Here is an 18,108-nt window from a genome sequence, read left to right as displayed (position 1 = left end):
AAATTATCTCTTTTTATAAAGTTCAAGAATATGATCATTTTATTCTAAATTTTCATGGTACTAAATCCCCACATTTTTAATAAATTAACTGCATTATTTGCACAATGATGATGAAGCAGTCAAGTAATTCATTGTATTAAATAATTGAGGGAACTAAATAAATAATAAAATCATTCTATAAATACATGCATACCAAGCTTAGAGAAGCAGCTTATAGTTGTGTAGCGTGCAAAACCTTTTGTGCACATATCTCTCCTATCAGCAAAGCTATGGCAGACAAGAACAAATGTATGCCATATAATTTCTCAAGATGAAAACTGCTCAATATCCAAGCAGATCTCCCTGGAATAAAAAAATACACAGCACAGTCGTTTCTGTACCAAACCCAGCTTTGTAATTCCAGCCAGTCTTTAAAATTGAAAGCTCTTTAAGAAGCAGTCAGTCAAACAATAAAAACAAGGCCTGATTGAAATTGTTTTGGCAAAATAATTTGCTGTCAGAGAGTCCCGGAATACAGAAGAACATTAAGAGATACTGCAGAATAAAACAGTGTTTGCACATACCCTGAACCTGTTTCTAAACAAAAACAGAGCGTTAAGAAAAACAGTTCTTTGATCCAAAAGTCAGTGTCAGGTTGCCAATGTTACTTCACGACAGAAACAGTATTTTCATGTTGGTTTCCAAGTAAGTGCAAGAAGAATTGAAAAGCCGTGCTAATGTGGACAGGGACAAAGATGTAAGCAGTGTATAATACCATAACTAACATAGTAATGTTGAAAGTGTAGAAAAGCAGTTTTTCCCAGGGCTCCATGAGATAGCTGCAGGTGATTAGTTCAAACTGGCAGTACAGCCAATAGAGATAGTTCTTCAGGCTCTTAATATCCATCTTCAGCTTTGTGCCACTTCTGAAAGCCCTCCCTATTACAATAAAGGATAGTTAGTAGAAATAGAAACCTCACAAAAAAGAAAAAGGCAAAGATACCTAAAAACATCGTATGGGCAGCAGCTCCATGCTACTCAGTTTGTGCGTACTGACTATTTTTAGTATTGAAAACACAAGAGAGCTAAAAACCCAAGACTGCAAATACATTTTAAAGCATAAAACATGATCAGATAGTAACAGACTAGCATGAGTCATTCTCTTACTCTATGCCATAAAAGGCTTAATTTGTATTCCTTTTTCCTTTCCTACATTCAGTTCTGAACATCACAGTCCAATTTAGACCACTATGTACTGGGCACTGTTATTTACCAAGGAGGTTCCACAATATCTGTTTCCCAGAAATTGGTTACCCAACTGTTGCAATTCCGTTCTCCAAGCCAAACTCTACTTTCATAACTTCGCTTTGCACGGGATTATTTAAGACTCTGTTGAAGCGGCGTAATTCAAAAAGCATTTCAAACCCTCTCTCCTTCACCATTCATAGATTTTGACGTAGAACTTGGCTAGAAGTCTTATTTCTACTACTGTAGACTGAATTTTATGTCTCATGCTGCTGGAATGCAAACTGGGAGAATGCAGAATACCACACATACAGAACTACAATAAAAGGAAACTATATACAGATTATCCAGCTGCTTCTACAACAGAGATTGATCTGTTGCCAGAATGAAAACACATAACTTTATTTTAAAGCTTTGTGTTCAAATTAGCACTAATAATTATTAAGTGTTACGTGATATAGTCACCAGAATACAGAACTGGAGAGGTAAAGGGGAAACAGGACTATTTCAGTTACTGGTGCTTCCTGTCATTTGGCAAATGCGAGGAGACAAAACAAAAACTGTGATTCCCCTCTTTTTAATTGGAAAGTTAAGAACTTCTGGTGGTGTCAAGATCTGTGGAAAAAAACTTATTCCACAGAAATTAAATGCAACTTCACAGATCTATATAGAGTGGGATTTTATCTGAACAAAAGCCCTTCCTAAAGTTTTTAGAAAAAATTTGCCTCACCTTTTCCACTTTACTTCCATAGCTTCCGCACCTCTTTTCTGTCCAACAGATGAGATAGATTAAGCAATGCTTCTGTAGTTGAGAATTATTATTAACTACTTTCAGCAATATCCTTGCTATATCTGTCGCATTTCTGTATATTTCTTGCAGTTTTTACTAAATCCAGGTTATACTTAAGCCTCTTACCATCAAATATATTGCCAAGCTACTTTGAGGAAAGACTTTCCTTACAAAAAATGGATTTTGCAAAAAGTAGAACTTACCTCTTCACTTCTCCCTGATGACAAAGTATCTAGATGAGAGATGCTTCCTCACACTTCTGCCTTTTGCAGCTGAACAGCTCATGTACAGATTGAGAAGCAGAAACAATTAGCTTTGATCCTCAATTACAGAGTGTGTGTCCTCCATACTCCGCCCTTCTTCACTATTGCTAAAAACTTCTCTGGCCGAAGCTCTCTGCATTATGCAACAAGGACAGCCATCATCTGGCTCAGTACCGCACTCTCATGATAGCATTAATTTGATAATTTGTACAAAGTCAAAGTTGAAGAACTGCAGGTAGGGAGGAACATACAAGGCTGAAATACTATTTAGGACAATCAGCAAAAAAATGTTTACAATTATTGCCTGCCTTAGTTTCAAATCTCAAAAAAGATCTCTGCTTCTGTGGGACTTTACGATGCAGGCTGCCAAAGTTCCTACAAGGTGCCATTTAATGTCCATGCAAAAATATGGTGTCAGAGTTAAGTAGCCACAAAAATGTAGCTCAATTAATGTGTCACAGGAAAGTCTCTGGTGAAGCCACCACCTCCTGCAACCTTTGATTAATGCCACTTTCAAACAGTTCCCAGTCATCGGTATCTCCCAGCCCCATATACACACCTCAGTCGTCCTCATCCAGAAACCCCAGGGTGAAGAGAGTATGTGGACAAGATTTCTACAAGGAAAAGATGGTGAGTTTTTCTTAAAAATGCTACAAAATAAAACCAAGCCACAATGCTTGAGGCATTTTAATGATCTAATTGGACAAGTAAATTTGGTAGAAATCTGCATAATATATTATGTTCTAAACTATCTGCCTGCAGTCAAATCATTTCCAAATATGAATCAGCTTCATTCTGGGAGAATATGCCACAAGCAATGTCTAAGGCATCTGAGCCTCACCTTCTTTCAACCCTTCCTTACTAAACACAGCCTGAGCTGATCTATTAGTAAATGCTGACCTGCTCCCTCAACCTTTTTTTTTTCCCCCATGGTTTTCAACAAAATAAAATTTTCTGTTTAAAAACCGTCCACTTTCCATAGAAAATTCAGAAACAGTAAACCACTGCCCCTGGCAGCAGTAGTCAATATGCCCCATGCCTTACCTTTCTTCTGCAGAGCCAGGCGTCTGCCACAGGAGTGCATCTCCCGAGCTGGACGAACTACTACATCTGGATGATATAACTGAGGTTGGGGTTTAGAGAGTGGACTCATCAAACGTGAAATATAATTGCCCTGGTGTACTGCTGCAGGATTCTTATCTCAAGAGTTTCTACTTTCAACCAGACTTTCTCAGCTACGTATTTCAATGGAGTATGGAGGGCTGGGGTAGGATGAGGAGGGGTTTAGGGTTTTTTTTTCCCATGAAGATGTTGGTGAGAAACAACATATACACGGGAGAAACAACATTTGACTACCACAGTGCCCATGTTCTTGGCAGGCCAGAATCCCTGCTTCATGTTACTCACCTTCCCTGTGAGGTAGAACAGCCTCTTCTGAATCCTTTAGCAAGATGCGGCAGCAGAGCACCGATTACCAGGGCAGCTGAAGGTAGGGCTGTCACCTCCGTGCTCTCTGAATCATCTCCAAAAAACATTTGCATAAAAGCCAGGAAAACTCAGGTTGGTATTTCTGCCATTCTCAAGTGCACAAAACTGTACAGATGTTTTCATTCTTTTCAATAATTCTCCACTAGTTCTTTCAATAACAAATTCCCCGAGTTGAAACAATGCAGAAAGTGAGACTTGTCTGGCTTTGCTTTCATTCTAACAGCTTCATAAAGTTTTTACCTGACAGCTGAGAGCCATTGCAAAAGAGGTAGGTGGCAGTGCAGAAGATCAGGCGATTTCACAGAAATAAAACGCTGGGGTAAGCAGAATCCATTCCCAACATAATGCTGTAAGCAGATCTTGGACGGTGGTATGTAAAGCCCCCAGGCATCCTCTCCTCTCTTTCTGAGCAGCCACTCCTGCTGCTTTTCCCAGCTTCTACCCCAAGGGGAAATAAGAACTCGTGAATACCTTTCACAATTCGTAATCAGATGTGTGTAGCTCCACGCAGAATACAAGATTTGCCTGAAATGTCTACCTCTTAAGGCGGTTGTAGCCTATGTGCTTTAAGACACTTTTCCCCACACAGGGAAGAAACAGAAGTAGTCTTCAAGATTAAAAAAAACCAAACCACCATCACTACCAAAAAACCCAGACAAAAACATACTGCTACATTTGGTAAGACGCTGTGACGGATCACTACAGATGCATGGAGAAAGCATTTTTTTGCAAAGATCTCACTCTGAAGAGCAGTCTCCAAAGAGACTCTCCTGGATAGCACTCTGTCCCTGAGGGGCTGGTCCCTTGTTTTCAGGTCTCTTGATCATGTTGCCCACACAATTAAATTTCAAAACCTATTTTTACTCCTTCTCACTGTGGTTTCCAGCCAAACAAATACAAACACAGCCATATAAAAATCATACAGTGACACAGCATACTTCTTCCTAGCAAGGGAAACATGAATTAAAAGAGCAAACCAGAAACATTCAAATTACCACTGCACTAAAAGAAATCACCAGCCTCCCTTTTTTAAGTTCAGTGAGGTTCCCCATATGGAAAAGCGGCTACTTCTGATTTATACAGGATTTAGCAGATTAGCTCCATAAGCAGAAGTAAGGGTTTTTTTGCTATTATTTCATGCGTTATAACGGGATCCTCTGATGTCTAATAAGGTGTAAACTCACACTGAGGCATTTGCTCTGCATTGGCTTCAGAATGGCTGTCTTCTGTGTGGCTTCTCTGCAGTCTAGTAAGGACTATGTAATAATGCTGCTTTTCTTTTCCTGATCATCTCTTTTGACAAAATTTGTATCTTTGATTTCAGTCGTTCTTTTCCTGATTTAACTGAAATTGGCCATGGGTTAAAAAGTATGGTATGTGGGAGTATAGAGGGAGAGAGGTAATGAAAGAAAATAAGCCTCATTTCCGTAGAAGTTACTGAGCTTAAAATGCCTGAAATATCTCTGCCTAACATCTATACACTGTGGTAAGTCCTTTATCGGTCTACTTAAAATTTCGGCACTGGAAAATAATCGAAGCAGAAAGTCAAGGTGATCAGGACAGCTTTCTAATCTACCCCATCCGTCTATCCACACAAAGCAAGGCACAGACAAGTTTCTTTTGTCGTAATAGCATACTTTTTCTTCTTTCCAAGAAGATAGATCAGTTTGATCCATTTTGGCTCCAGCACTGCTTGGAAAGAATGGAAAGAAGCAAGATCGCTGATGAATTATTAACATACTGGGGAGGCAGCCTGCTGCAGCTCTGCGCGACAGCCATCATCTGCATGTGCACTAGTACAAGCTCTTCTGGCTGCAGCTTGAAGTCCAGAATGTGGTTCTGCTCGGCTCGGCAACCTCTTCCTGCCATCCCCTCGCGCTGGGAGGGAGGACACATCAGGGAACTAGTCAGGCCTGGCAGGACAAACATGTGCCAGCGCCCTCAGTCTGCGCACAACCTGACCACACAACCACAGGCGCTGGAGGAAGGGACGGGAAGGAAACACATGACAAGGACAGGGAGATGGTGGGAGGTTGGGCAGGCCAAGGCAGCCCAGGCAAAGATGAGCTTAACCTGCTACACAAACAGTGGTGCCAACCTCCTCCTATGAACATCTGCAGCCTCTGATAGTCATCATCTGTCCTGAAGACACCTGAGCACCAGCTTCACGGCATAGGGAAAGAAACCCAGCAATGAGGAATGGCTCGTATAATCAGCTGTTAGCTTGGCTTGCCAATACAATTAAGCTGCACCAAATAAGCTACAGAATATACGCTACTGTTCTTGGAAAGAATAAAAACTGCCCTATAGTGTAGAACAGGCCAGTTCTTAAAAAGGCTCTGTTCTGGTGTAAAATATCCGGCATGCAGCCCCACAAATCCTGGCACCAGATGACAGGTTTATCTGGAGCGGTATCATGCCTGGAATCAGGCTGTATGACACCACGTAACAACTAGATGAGGAATGTATCTTGATGAGGAATGTATCCTGGCTCCAGCTTATAAGGGCTTGACTTACTGCCATTTGTAATGCAAATAACATATTTTAATTATTACATTGTTGTCTGCAAGAGTCATACGATTTCCCAGCATTCTTCCCCACATCTGGCTAGACGAGTTCAGGAACATTTTTAATTCTACATCAAGACAGATAATTAAGTAAGTGAAAACTATGGAGGCTAGTGATCTCCAAAAGCACAAGGAGTATGCAGAGTTGGCCCAGAAGGATTAGGCACAGACTATTTCTACTTGAAGTAAGATGGTATCATACCATTTAATATGTCACAAACTGAGTGTTTCATAGAAGTTGGACAGTTAAGCATGTCAGTTGTGAAGAGCAGTGAACCTAGACCTTCCCAGTTGCAACTGCTTCTTATCTTACTATACAGCTCACTCACATAGTTTTTTTATTTAGCTACCACTGATGCACAGGCAACTCAAGCAAAGCAAGTTTCTTCTGCCCACCAGTGTCCCAGCAGTATCTAAAGCATGCTCTTGTGGGGCAGTCTGCTGTGACAGTCCTTGCATGCCTGGTCTCTCACCAAGGTCAGGGGTTCTTCTCTAAGTGTGGTTCAAATTCACCACATTTTCCAGCTCCAGGCTGTGCATTGTTCCTTCACCTGGCAGACTTTCACATCCCTTTCTGAACTGAGGATGGGTCATTTAGGAATAGAAAAGATAAGGGAAGCTATGTGTTCCTGCACTGAGCCGCTAAGCCCTGCTTTCTCCCTCTTCTCTAAGCTGTTAACAATGTTTATGAGTTTCAGTTCTTTTCCCCAGTGTTGCCCATGCTGTGGTATCACTCAACAGGTAACTGATGTTGTTTCAGGTGTGAAGCAACTATAACTGAAAAGGAAAAGCTGCCTAAAAGGAGTTTAAAATCTAGAACTGTACAGATTCAAAGCCACGACTGTGAGTTGCAGAGCTGAATGCCTAGCCTGGGCCTAGGAGCTGATTAAACTGGGAGTTCTCCTAAGAACAAGATTCTCCTGTTCTCTAACTTCCAGGCTCATTCTGTAGTTTTATTTTAAAACAGGGATGATACAACCCTAGCTATCTTGCAGACTTTCAGCACATTATACAAAGAACTGACTGAAGCAGTAAGGAGAAGAAATTTCATTTAGCTTTTAGTAGAGAAATAGCTGTGGTTCTTCTTTATTTTAGACATTTTTACATGCATACAGCAAATCATATGCACAATGACAGTCATATGACAAGCATATATCAAATACCATGGAAGAATTTATTAACATAGGACTTTAAAAAAAAGAAAAGTGCATTTTCTCAACCGGATTATTTATTCTGTAAACTATTCTAAAATCATACTTCCCGTCATTAGCCTATTTGTCAGGTACACAGAAAATTGCATCAGGATGCCCTGCTAAAAGTGACACCACAGTAGAGTGCCACAGGATGGGAATCGGGGACTTCCCATTAGCACTGGTCAGGGACATCACATCCTCCTGCACTGCCATCTCCTCTTGTTTCTTTTCCCCTCCTCATTCAGATCAGAAGTATATGCACCTCTGGTGAACAGTTTGAGTAAACATTTCAACTACATACTTCAGTGAAATTCCACCTTTAATTAAGAACTCTGAAGCTGACTCCCAAGTACTCCTGCAGCAACTGGGTCTCGAGAGATGACAAAAAGCTCCTGCAAACTTCAGTTGTGCTGCCAGCAAATACAGTTGTCTCCCACATGTTTGTGGAGTAGAGGGTTTCTATATACAGGCTCATGATAGCAACAGCTGCAGTCCCAATGTGCTCCATTAATGCTTCATCCCTTTTCCAGGAAGACACTCAGCTGCCTGATTCTGTCACAGGCATTGAGGGAATCCCAAAGCCTTCATGACTTAGCCCAGTTGCAAAAAAGGCAAACAAGGGCTCTTTAGTGGGCAACAATTAATTTTAAATGATTGCAGCATGAAACCCTCACACATCTAATGCTGAAACCACAGGAAACAGTGCACTGGGTTTGGAATATGCAAAAGAACATACCACTTACGGATCATCAAAAAGGTAATAGCTGTGTGCTTGGTTCTCTCTCCCAGGTGTCAACACATACTTAACAAGGGCTAAGAATCCACCAGAACTGGTGTACTGTACGGAAGATTTCTCTGTAAGATAAATTAGCATAGGGTGAGGTCCAAGGAGCTAGTTTCCAGGAGGAAAGACAAGGAATTAAAAATTTGGTTTTTTAAAGAAAATATGCAAAATGAAAGGATGAGCTCAGTGATTTTGTCTTGTTTTAACTAAGGCAGTTACCAAAATGGGTGTCCCTTCCTGGGCAAGAACAATCAATTCTCACTCACATCCTCTGTAATTTCAGCTGTGGCATCTAAAGCCTACCCGAAGCTTTTACCACCCCCCAAAAAAAGTTCTCAAAGCTGAATTCAGTATTTCAGCAGAGTATAGCTCCTCATCCAGCCGTTACCGGGAGACCCGGCCTTGCTCGGAGAAAACAGCCCAGCCAGTCGGCTGGCGAGGGGCACAGCGTCTCTGCCAGGCAGGAGCCCTTGGTCCTTACTTTGTTAAGGGCAAGCAGGAGTCACTATGCGCTCATTGCCACAAAACAAACCCAAAAGAAAAAGAGAAAAAAAAAACCACCAAAAACCCAAAAACCAACTCACACAGATCTCATCTTTTCATTACAAGCAAGGGGAGAAGGGCGGCTGTGCAAAAATCTCCTCAGCACCTGAGGCGCTGTTCACCACAGCCGAGCCCACAGGGGTACCCCTGGGCTGCCGGCCCTCCCCGCCTCCTCAGCATTCCTGCCGGCTCCTCACATCTCCTCAGCCTTCCCACCACCTCCTCACATCTCCTCAGCCTTCCCACCGCCTCCTCACATCTCCTCAGCCTTCCCACCGCCTCCTCACATCTCCTCAGCCTTCCCGCCTGACCCTCACCTCTCCTCAGCCTTCCCGCCTGACCCTCACCTCTCCTCAGCCTTCCCGCCTGACCCTCACCTCTCCTCAGCCTTCCCGCCTGACCCTCACCTCTCCTCAGCCTTCCCGCTGCCTCCTCACATCTCCTCAGCCTTTTCACCTGACCCTCACCTCTCCTCAGCCTTTTCACCTGACCCTCACCTCTCCTCAGCCTTTTCACCTGACCCTCACCTCTCCTCAGCCTTTTCACCTGACCCTCACATCTCCTCAGCCTTCCCGCCGGCCCCTCCCATCTCCTCAGCCTTTTCGCCTGACCGTCACCTCTCCTCAGCCTTGCCGCCTGACCCTCACCTCTCCTCAGCCTTTTCACCTGACCCTCACATCTCCTCAGCCTTCCCGCCGCCTCCTCACATCTCCTCAGCCTTTTCACCTGCCCCTCACATCTCCTCAGCCTTCCCGCCGGCCCCTCCCATCTCCTCAGCCTTTTCGCCTGACCGTCACCTCTCCTCAGCCTTGCCGCCGGGCTTCCCGCGGCTACCGGCCCGTGCCTCGCCCTGTGCTGCTGCTTCTTCGCGTCTCTCCCTCTGCCCCGGGCAGCCAGCAGCACCTGCCCTACAAGGTAACACAGCCAGTGTCCCCCCCCGTGGCTCCCTCGGGCCGCCGGCCGGCCGAGAGGCGTCGAGGGGGCGCGGGCACCGCTCCAGGCCCCACCGAGGCGGCAGCTGCCTACAATCCCCAGCAGCCCCCGCGCCACGGAGGCGCCAGAAACGGCGGGAGGGCGGCGCAAGGGCCGCTGGGGCCGGTAGTCCCTGGGAAACGCCGGGCGGAAAGGCTGCAGGAGCGAGGGGACGGCGCAGGTCGTGGGCATATCGTGAGAGGAAAAATGCAGTGTGGGCGTAGCGTGAGAAGAAAAACTGTGTCCGCGACAGTGACAGAGTGAGAGCAATCACAGCAGGTCTCAGAAATTCCGCTTACACGGTGTTGGTGGCATCCACCCTCCTCACGACTCTTCCAGCCCGCACCTTGTCCCCTTCTCTGGCAGCAGTGATGCTATGTGAACAGCTTGGGGGGCTTTATGCTCATATTTTATTCCACGTTTTCCAAAACAGAAGTGGTTTTACTCAGATGACCCTCTTCCCGTCTGTGTCTCTTACCTCAGGTGGAGCGAGCGGCCGCGCGTCCCAGCCAGCCCACAGGGCCAGCAGCCGCCCTCAGAGCAGAGTGCTTCAAGTAACCGGTGCCCACCATTTCCCTGCATTTCTTTTCAGCATAGACATGTATTTGGTGAGTAAGATCCAAATTAGCTATAGTAAGAGAAAATACCCTTTAAAATCTAATAATACATTTTCTACAGACATCAGATAATTAATTAAGAGTGTTTTGAGGAAGAAAATAGTTCCTGCCTTGTGTAAGTGATCCTTTGAAAAGGCAAATTTGAGAACATTCGGTGTATCCTTTGACTGTGACAAAAGTGTCTCCAGAGGAATTACAGTACTAGCAAGTATTACAGTCTTTTCTGTAATTGCTTTAAGAAGTACATGACATTCAAACGTGTCTGTTAAGAAATGCTCTCTTTTCTTTCTATCTAGGCACAGGTATAAAATTTGCGAGTGTCTTTATCTTTTTTCAGCTTTATTTTTTTTGTTTAATTTTGTAGACTATTGCTATTTTAGCATGGATTCTTCCTTGCTTCCTCAAACCCAAGGTGGAGGTGTTTGTTCCTTGGTGTGCATAACTGTGCTCAAGTGAACGGGCCTTCAGAGCAACACAGCGCACGGCCACAATTATGGACATGAACAATTTGGCAGGATCAGACACCAAAATTAGATTTACCAAGTTATTTAATGAGTCAATCCCAATTGTCTTGGGGAGGTTTTAGATACCTGAATAGCTTTGAGCTGTAGACACTGGGTAGAAATGGCGCGGTCATTTGGGTACTTACTCTTTTTCAGTAAAATCCTCGTTGGTAAAATTCTGCTTGGATTTCAGTACATGGTGTAAAAAGTGAAAACAATACAAGGGGAAAGCACTGGAAAACTGAATAATCCATCCAAATAATATATATTTTTTCTCCAAAAGGCCACATCAGTCTGCCTGTATGTGCTTTATCTAAAACTTATTTCAAAAAAGTCTTAATCAATGTCATCAAATTGAAAATATTTCTCTTTTTTTTAAACTAAATTTTCTTCTATCCCTACACTTTTAAAATTCTGTTTCAATCTCTGGTGCTTTATAACTATGAGGAAGAAGAATATTCCATATACCTTTGAAAGGAAAAAGGTGGTATGGATTATGTATAATAATGGAAAGATTGCTAGAAGTTTACCTTCTGCTAAGATATTAGCCCAGACTGCCTCATGGATGCCTTTCACAGGGCGGAAGATGACTTTCAATGAAATTTAATCTACTGTAAGAGGAGCAGAGAAGACAATTGGAGACTCAGGAAACAGTTTGTTTTCGTAATTGCTGACTCTTAGGAACTAGAGAAGTGAAAATCCTCACACTACTGTGAAAGTGGAAGTAGGGATAAATCAAGGAACGACTTGAAGAAAACAGCAAACCCTGCAGCTTCAGTATCCTGGAACATAATCTGCTTAACAGAGAGAAAATTGGCCCATCAGCGGCGCTCCACAAATAAGGAACAGGGATTTGCACTTTTCCAGGCTGACATAATTAGTCGCTGCTTCCTACAAAAATACAGAAAGCAATAATCAGGCTATTTCAATCCGCCAGATCCTGCCTCTTCTGACTGTCAAACCCACTCATGCTAACATGTTAGAGCTCGGCTTACAGAACTGAGACGTTTGCACCCAGAGAGGATTGTGCCCTTTCTTTGATCATCATCCCTGCTCTCCTGAATAGCTTCCAACAGCCAAGCATAACGAGGTTCAGCAGTACGGAAAATGCCAGCACGCTGGAGTCATCTGTGCCCCAAAGAGACAGCTAATTCACCTCACGCTGCCGTCAAGCCCCATGCTGTGGGGCTGAAGATGCGTGTTTTACAATTGGCTCATCACGGTCAGCAATGCCTGTCATCGCTTTCAAACCGGGATGCTTCAGGAGTCAAAGTGTGTCCTGTCACCTTTTCCTCTCGCAATGCTAATTAGACTCTGTGCTCTGCAAGTGCACGACAGAGACACAAAAGATGTTGATGAATCTTGTTTGTTGCTGCCCTGTAACTGTAATAAATGCACCTCAGGACAGGCAAATGATCGAGCAGAAATGTTAGAATTAATCCTGTGCTTTAGAAGTGAAACCAGCAGATAAAACAGTTTCTGCTTTAAGACATTCATATTAGCTCATTAAAACTATATATGGGCCCCAAACAGAGACCCTTCACCTTTGCCCAGAACTCTTTCTCAAACTTAGTTTCTACTGTGGCACATGAAGAGGAAAAGGCTTGCTTTCAGGGCTAATTAGCATGAAAAGAAATTGTTTATTCTTGGATTGAAGAATAATGTCCTGTGTGAAAGAGATTTGCAGGTATGAGAGAGTCAGACAGTGGAAATTGCACAGAATGGAGCAATTTATGTTCAAAATTAATCTCCCTAGCCAGAGTACTAGAAGTTTATTATTTTAAAAGAAAATCTTAACATCTATAAACAATGTTTAAATTGTCTACAAAGAATACAAATACATAAAATTTGTGTCTCCTCTGTGTGCATTAATTTCTCTGACTTCATTTACTTTTCATCCAGTCTTTCTATATAAGAAGCTTTATAAAATCGGAAGGCTAAAATACACAGAAGTACATATTTTGCTTAACTATGTTACAGTTCATTGTTCTCCAGGACACGTGAATTTGAAACCTTCAGATAGCTTTTTTAAGTTAGCTCGGGCCATCTATACTTTGTAGTACCAGTTATCAGAAAAGTGGGTCCACCTTGTATTTTTATTCCTGTAATTTCTGAGTAATGACATTGATCAATTGTGACTGAGAATTTGAGGCAGATTTTTCTTAATCTTTATGTATTTTTTATCAGAAAACAAGTCCTCTGCATTTCTGCACTGCCAAGATAATCAGTGATGCTGCTTCTTTATTCATATTATTTTGACAGAGGTTCAGACCTTTATTCTCTTTATTTAGATACTTCTTTTACATGTGTCCTAGTTTCTCTAGGACTATGGCATAAGAAATGGGAATTTATTTTCAGTGTAATTCCCAAATCACCACTGACAAAAATAAAATCTGAAGGATAATTAGAACTATTCTAGAAATACATGAGGAAAAAAAGGAAAATAAATATATTCATAGCTTATAATTTAAAGCAATGCACAGTCTGTGTAACTGTTATTACGCACTGTGTTCACATGCAGGCATGCAAGTGGCAGAACAGTACATATTGTACTAGTGGTACAGTAACGTTAATTGGGTATTTCTTCTGTTATGAAATTTTTGCTTGTCAGCTTTAACTGTGTTCATATAAAATACTGTTTTGTGTGAAATTTCTTAGGTTTTATTGCTGTCTTCTGAGAACTATTTCATACTGTTGCAAGAACTCACGTATGGATCAGCAAAGAGGTTTCTGTTCTGTAGCTTTATTTTCAGTGTAATCAAGCACTACCAGAGGCATGCTACCCTGTATATACATACCTAAAAGGTGGATGCTTTCTTAAATGTGATACAGCTATTTGCTAAACAATAGATCAATAAGAACTGGGACTCTTGAGTTTTAATCTTTGTTCTGCCTTAGCTTCTTCGGTGCCCCTTCATGGTTGCAAACTGCGAAAGCAGTGGGTCTTTGAGCCAGAAGGTCTCATTTTTAACATTTCTCTTTGCATTTCTCTTTATAGCCTTCTCTTATTAATAGCCATTTGTCAATGTAGAATTTTCAGAATTTTAGTGTAGATGTAAAAATACCTTCTTTTACACATATCCATCTTTATGATTAATAACAGAAATCCAGTGACTGGCCTAAAAAGACTGATTCCTTTCAAAATTATAAAAGGCTTTCATCCCATCTTCTGATCTGATCTTAAACGAGGACATTTTCAGTCCTGGAAGAATGAGGCATTGCTGCTCCATATAAATCAAAATCTGAGCTCACAGTCTAATTTAATCAAAAAAGGGAAGAACAGTTTTTACTGGAAAATGCAGACATAACCATCAAATGATGGATAACATAAGGTCATTGCTAAGTCATATCTTAGAAGAAAAATAAACCAGAGATTTGCAGATGCAAGATTGTATTTACTATTAACCTTTACAGCGTAACTAAAGAGAAACATTTCCCAGCAGGAATTAGTACCCAGAGTGTAGCTTTTGAATCTTCATGGATTTATGAACCATGTTCAATTACATTTTTAATTCTTTCCTCATACACAACACTTTTATGACCTTCCCACCTATCAAAGCAGCATAAAAATAGGACTCTGCCACTCCAGAGAGACCTATTGTTTCAAGACTTCACAGACTTACTATTAAAGCCCATTTCATGTTTCATAAATTTTTATGTCAAGCATTCATCCCTGGCTTGCTTTCCTGTCCAAATGACATACTGGATTTTATTTTAAAGATATATTAAATCCTTTCAGCCATATTTTCCTTATTCCAGATGTAACCCTAGAGAACAGCTGTAAAATATCATTTGAGGGTGAGAGAAAACAAAGCCCATTTTGAAAACAAAGGGCAAAATTATCCATAGTTTGTCTCATTGCTACTTATATGTTGAAATCCTCCTCCGTGTTGCTAACATAAATGTAATAGTTGTTGATCTCCTGCCTCTCTTCATATGCAGAGTTCAATCACCAAGTATGCTTCCAGTGAAGGATATTTATCAATATACTCTTAGCTTCAAATGGCTACAGAAAGGGAGAGCTCTGAGTACACAACAGCAATTTTAGCTATAATTCTGCCACACTGATTCTAACAGAAAGCAATGTATTAGGCAAAGATTTAGATGTGGTTAAATGATACCAGTGTGTCTCTATGAGTCATTAAGAAATTTGCATCTCATGGAAGAGATTGGATTCAGTTGTCATATCCACATGTGACGTTTCACCTATATAAATTTAATGCACGACTATTTGGTGTTCTTTCAGATGATTTTTATTTAAAAGATGGCCAGGGAAACAGTTTTCCACAAAAAAAGTGTTGTAATTTTTAAACGTTTCAATGAAAAAGTTGTTTTTTATGAAAACCGTAAAACAAATGTCAGTGATTCCTTAAACAGATATTTATAGCAACGTTGATATTTTTCAATACCCTTTTTAAATATTTCTAAAGATCTAATATTAGAGAAGAATAATCTTGGGCAGTTTTTAAAACTAGATCCTCAGGCTGTCGGGAAACAGAATGGTGTTAAGGAATTGTGCGGGAACAGTGAGAAAGCAAAGGATTGCAGCGTGATAGTGGCAGCCTCTTAAACTGCTTTTGACACTGAGGAAAAGTCCAATATAGCTGTACCTTTACACTCTGTTCTTTCTACAACCTTTCATATGTGTAAGGAGTTAAATGCAACAAAATACAGTTCAACAGCACAACAGTGAAATTACGCTATTTATACTTTTAAACACACAGCTATTAACGTTATTAAATAGTTAAGCAAATTACTGTGAAACTAAATTTTGTGAAAAGAACTAGTATTTAACAGCAATACAGGAGGTGTGGAAAGAACTATTATAAACCCTTTGTCAAGCCTTTCACTAGTTTATTGATGTTTGCCTTTACAGTACAGCATATTGTACTTATTCTCCCTATGTGATTTTTCCATTTTCTTTTTATGCACTGTGCTATAACGGCAGATAACTGTGAGGCCCTTAGCTTTGAAACAAATACCACAAACAGTTATATCATTACCCCTATAACTAGTCCCATTGATTTCAGTAGTACATGTATTCCTAAAATAAATCCAGGAAAGCCATATATAGCAGAGCATAGGCTGAAGGTCCATGAGAGTATGTATGTGCTGAACTGCCTTTCCAGAGCAGGATCACAGTTAAAAAGCCTTTAATTTTAGATTTTTCAGCAGAACTCAGCTATTTGGAGAAACTGGTTTTAGGACACAAGACTTCATTAAATGTCTCTCGGTATCATACAGGAATTAAGACTAAGTGAACTTATTAACCTTAAGGAAGTAATACAGCAGGTTTAGAAAACAGCAACTGCAGTTTCAAGTACTTATTACTTCACCCTAACACAACTTAGCCAAGTTTAAAGTATATATCTTCATTTAAAATGAGGGTTTCTCACTTCTTCGGAGAGGTTCTGTCTGACTTGCTGTCTTGTATTGTCACTCCTGTCTTGATGTTTGTCAGCATGAGACTTCTCAAACATTTAAGAACCCATTTTATTGGGGTTAGAAGCCTTTATTACATGCCATCAAATCTGCTGGACAAGTACTTGAACTTCCTTACATCTTTTCAACTTTTAAATTAAAACTCACTGTAAGGGAACTTTCTGTCATGTCTCAAAACTGTATTTTACACAGGCCAACATTTACTGCCACTGCTTCAGCTTCATATCTTGCGTTTCTTAGACTGCTCCTTATACCTCAGCAGTGCAGATTTTCTTGAGAGTGCTTGTTACTGGTAGTTTCAGGTAGAAAACTTATGAAGATAAACATCTTAAAGTCTAACAAGTAATATATTTCATGTCATAAACATTACAGGAATAAAGTATATGGGCATTTAGTGTTTTCACTGTGGTTCTACTGTTTCATGTGTACTGATTGAACCAGCCCTTGCTGAAGGGAACTCTTTAAAAGGCACCAGGCTCAAAGGCACTGAAAGGTGGGGTCTTCCATCTTTTACACAGGAGCTAGGTGGTAAATACAGCTTGCTTGACTTCCAAAGAGTTTTGTGATTCAAGACTTTTATGAATTTTCAGATCTAGAAAGACCAGATAAAGAAAAGCAATAGAAGAAAGATAGATGAATATGCACACAGCCCACAGATTCTGCACATTATGCTATATTTTGCTTTTCTATCTTCACAGACATCAGTTCAGGAATTAATTCCTGTTGCTCCTGGTTGGGAACACAACTAGTAGAACTCAAATTTTGGCTGGTAGCCCAGTTCCTCTCATGTAAGTGCATCAGCCATCTCCTGTTCCATTACCAAATCCATAGCATCATGTATTTGTTACACAGAAAGTGCTGTTAGTTAATGCTTAGCCAAGCTGTAAAATTATTTCTTGAATACGTTACTTTTTCCATTACAGCAAGGAGCAGAAAGGAGAAACTGTTTTATCTGCACACAGTTATCTGGTTTTACTTCTAAAGCACAGGATTAATTCTAACATTAAGATGTTTCTGCTCAGTCGATCTGCCTATCCTGAGGTACATTTCTTACACTTAAAAGTTAAAGTAGAAATGTTATGAGAGTCTGTGGGGGAAGAGGTGCTTTTTCTTTGTGCTGTCACTTTTGGTGACAGAGCAGAGTGTGGTTGACACCCTTTTTCTGTAGCAGGTCAAGTCAAGCTGCAGTGGCCCTGGCCTCCCTGAGCTACCCCAGCACCTACCCGGGCAGTAGGTGTAACCAGGAGTGCAGGGGCACAAGGGGAGGCCAGATATGCACAGCTGCAGGACCTGCAGCAGTAATATGGACTGTGCATCAAGGAAGGGAGCAAACCCTTCCCCTCTCTCCTTCAGCAAGAGCTCGGGACATAGCGAGCCTGTGAAATACTGTATCATCCCTCCAGCAAACAGCATCACTTTCCATTTACTGCAAAGGTCTCCTTCATAACTCCTATGGGCAACAACAAACAAGATTCATCAACGTCTCTTATGTCTCTGTCGTGCACTTGCAGAACGCAGAGTCTAATTAGCATTGCGAGAGGAAAAGGTGACAGGACACACTTTGACTCCTGAAGCATCCCGGTTTGAAAGCGATGACAGGCATTGCTGACCGTGATGAGCCAATTGTAAAACACGCATCTTCAGCTCCACAGCATGGGGCTTGACGGCAGCGTGAGGTGAATTAGCTGTCTCTTTGGGGCACAGATGACTCCAGCGTGCTGG

The 18,108-nt window shown here is 41.4% G+C and overlaps 1 protein-coding gene across 3 annotated transcripts; it reads right to left on the bottom strand.

The window, feature by feature from the left end:
- LOC115346996 (serine palmitoyltransferase small subunit B-like) lies at positions 1-3,721 on the bottom strand. Of its 3 annotated transcripts, XM_030027775.2 has the most exons (4): positions 3,685-3,712; positions 3,322-3,400; positions 2,218-2,506; positions 1-918 (listed from the first exon to the last, which is right to left on the bottom strand). In XM_030027775.2, the coding sequence occupies exon 4, from the start codon at positions 884-886 to the stop codon at positions 644-646; it is 243 nt and encodes an 80-aa protein (XP_029883635.1). In that variant the 5' UTR covers positions 887-918; positions 2,218-2,506; positions 3,322-3,400; positions 3,685-3,712; the 3' UTR covers positions 1-643. The 3 variants fall into 3 exon arrangements, with proteins under 3 accessions (XP_029883635.1, XP_029883636.1, XP_029883634.1); XM_030027776.2 differs by having other exon boundaries at positions 2,218-2,294; positions 3,322-3,721; XM_030027774.2 differs by lacking the exon at positions 3,685-3,712 and having other exon boundaries at positions 2,218-3,338.
- Positions 3,722-18,108: the final 14,387 nt, after the last annotated feature.

This window comes from Aquila chrysaetos, chromosome 10, assembly GCF_900496995.4.
Source record: "Aquila chrysaetos chrysaetos chromosome 10, bAquChr1.4, whole genome shotgun sequence".
Classification (NCBI taxonomy): Eukaryota; Metazoa; Chordata; class Aves; order Accipitriformes; family Accipitridae; genus Aquila; species Aquila chrysaetos.
This window is presented reverse-complemented; position numbering and strand designations above follow the sequence as displayed.

What these genes read in the sequence shown, in the direction of transcription:
- LOC115346996 (XM_030027776.2), bottom strand. Translation starts at nt 886, where the DNA reads ATGGATATTAAGAGCCTGAAGAACTATCTCTATTGGCTGTACTGCCAG.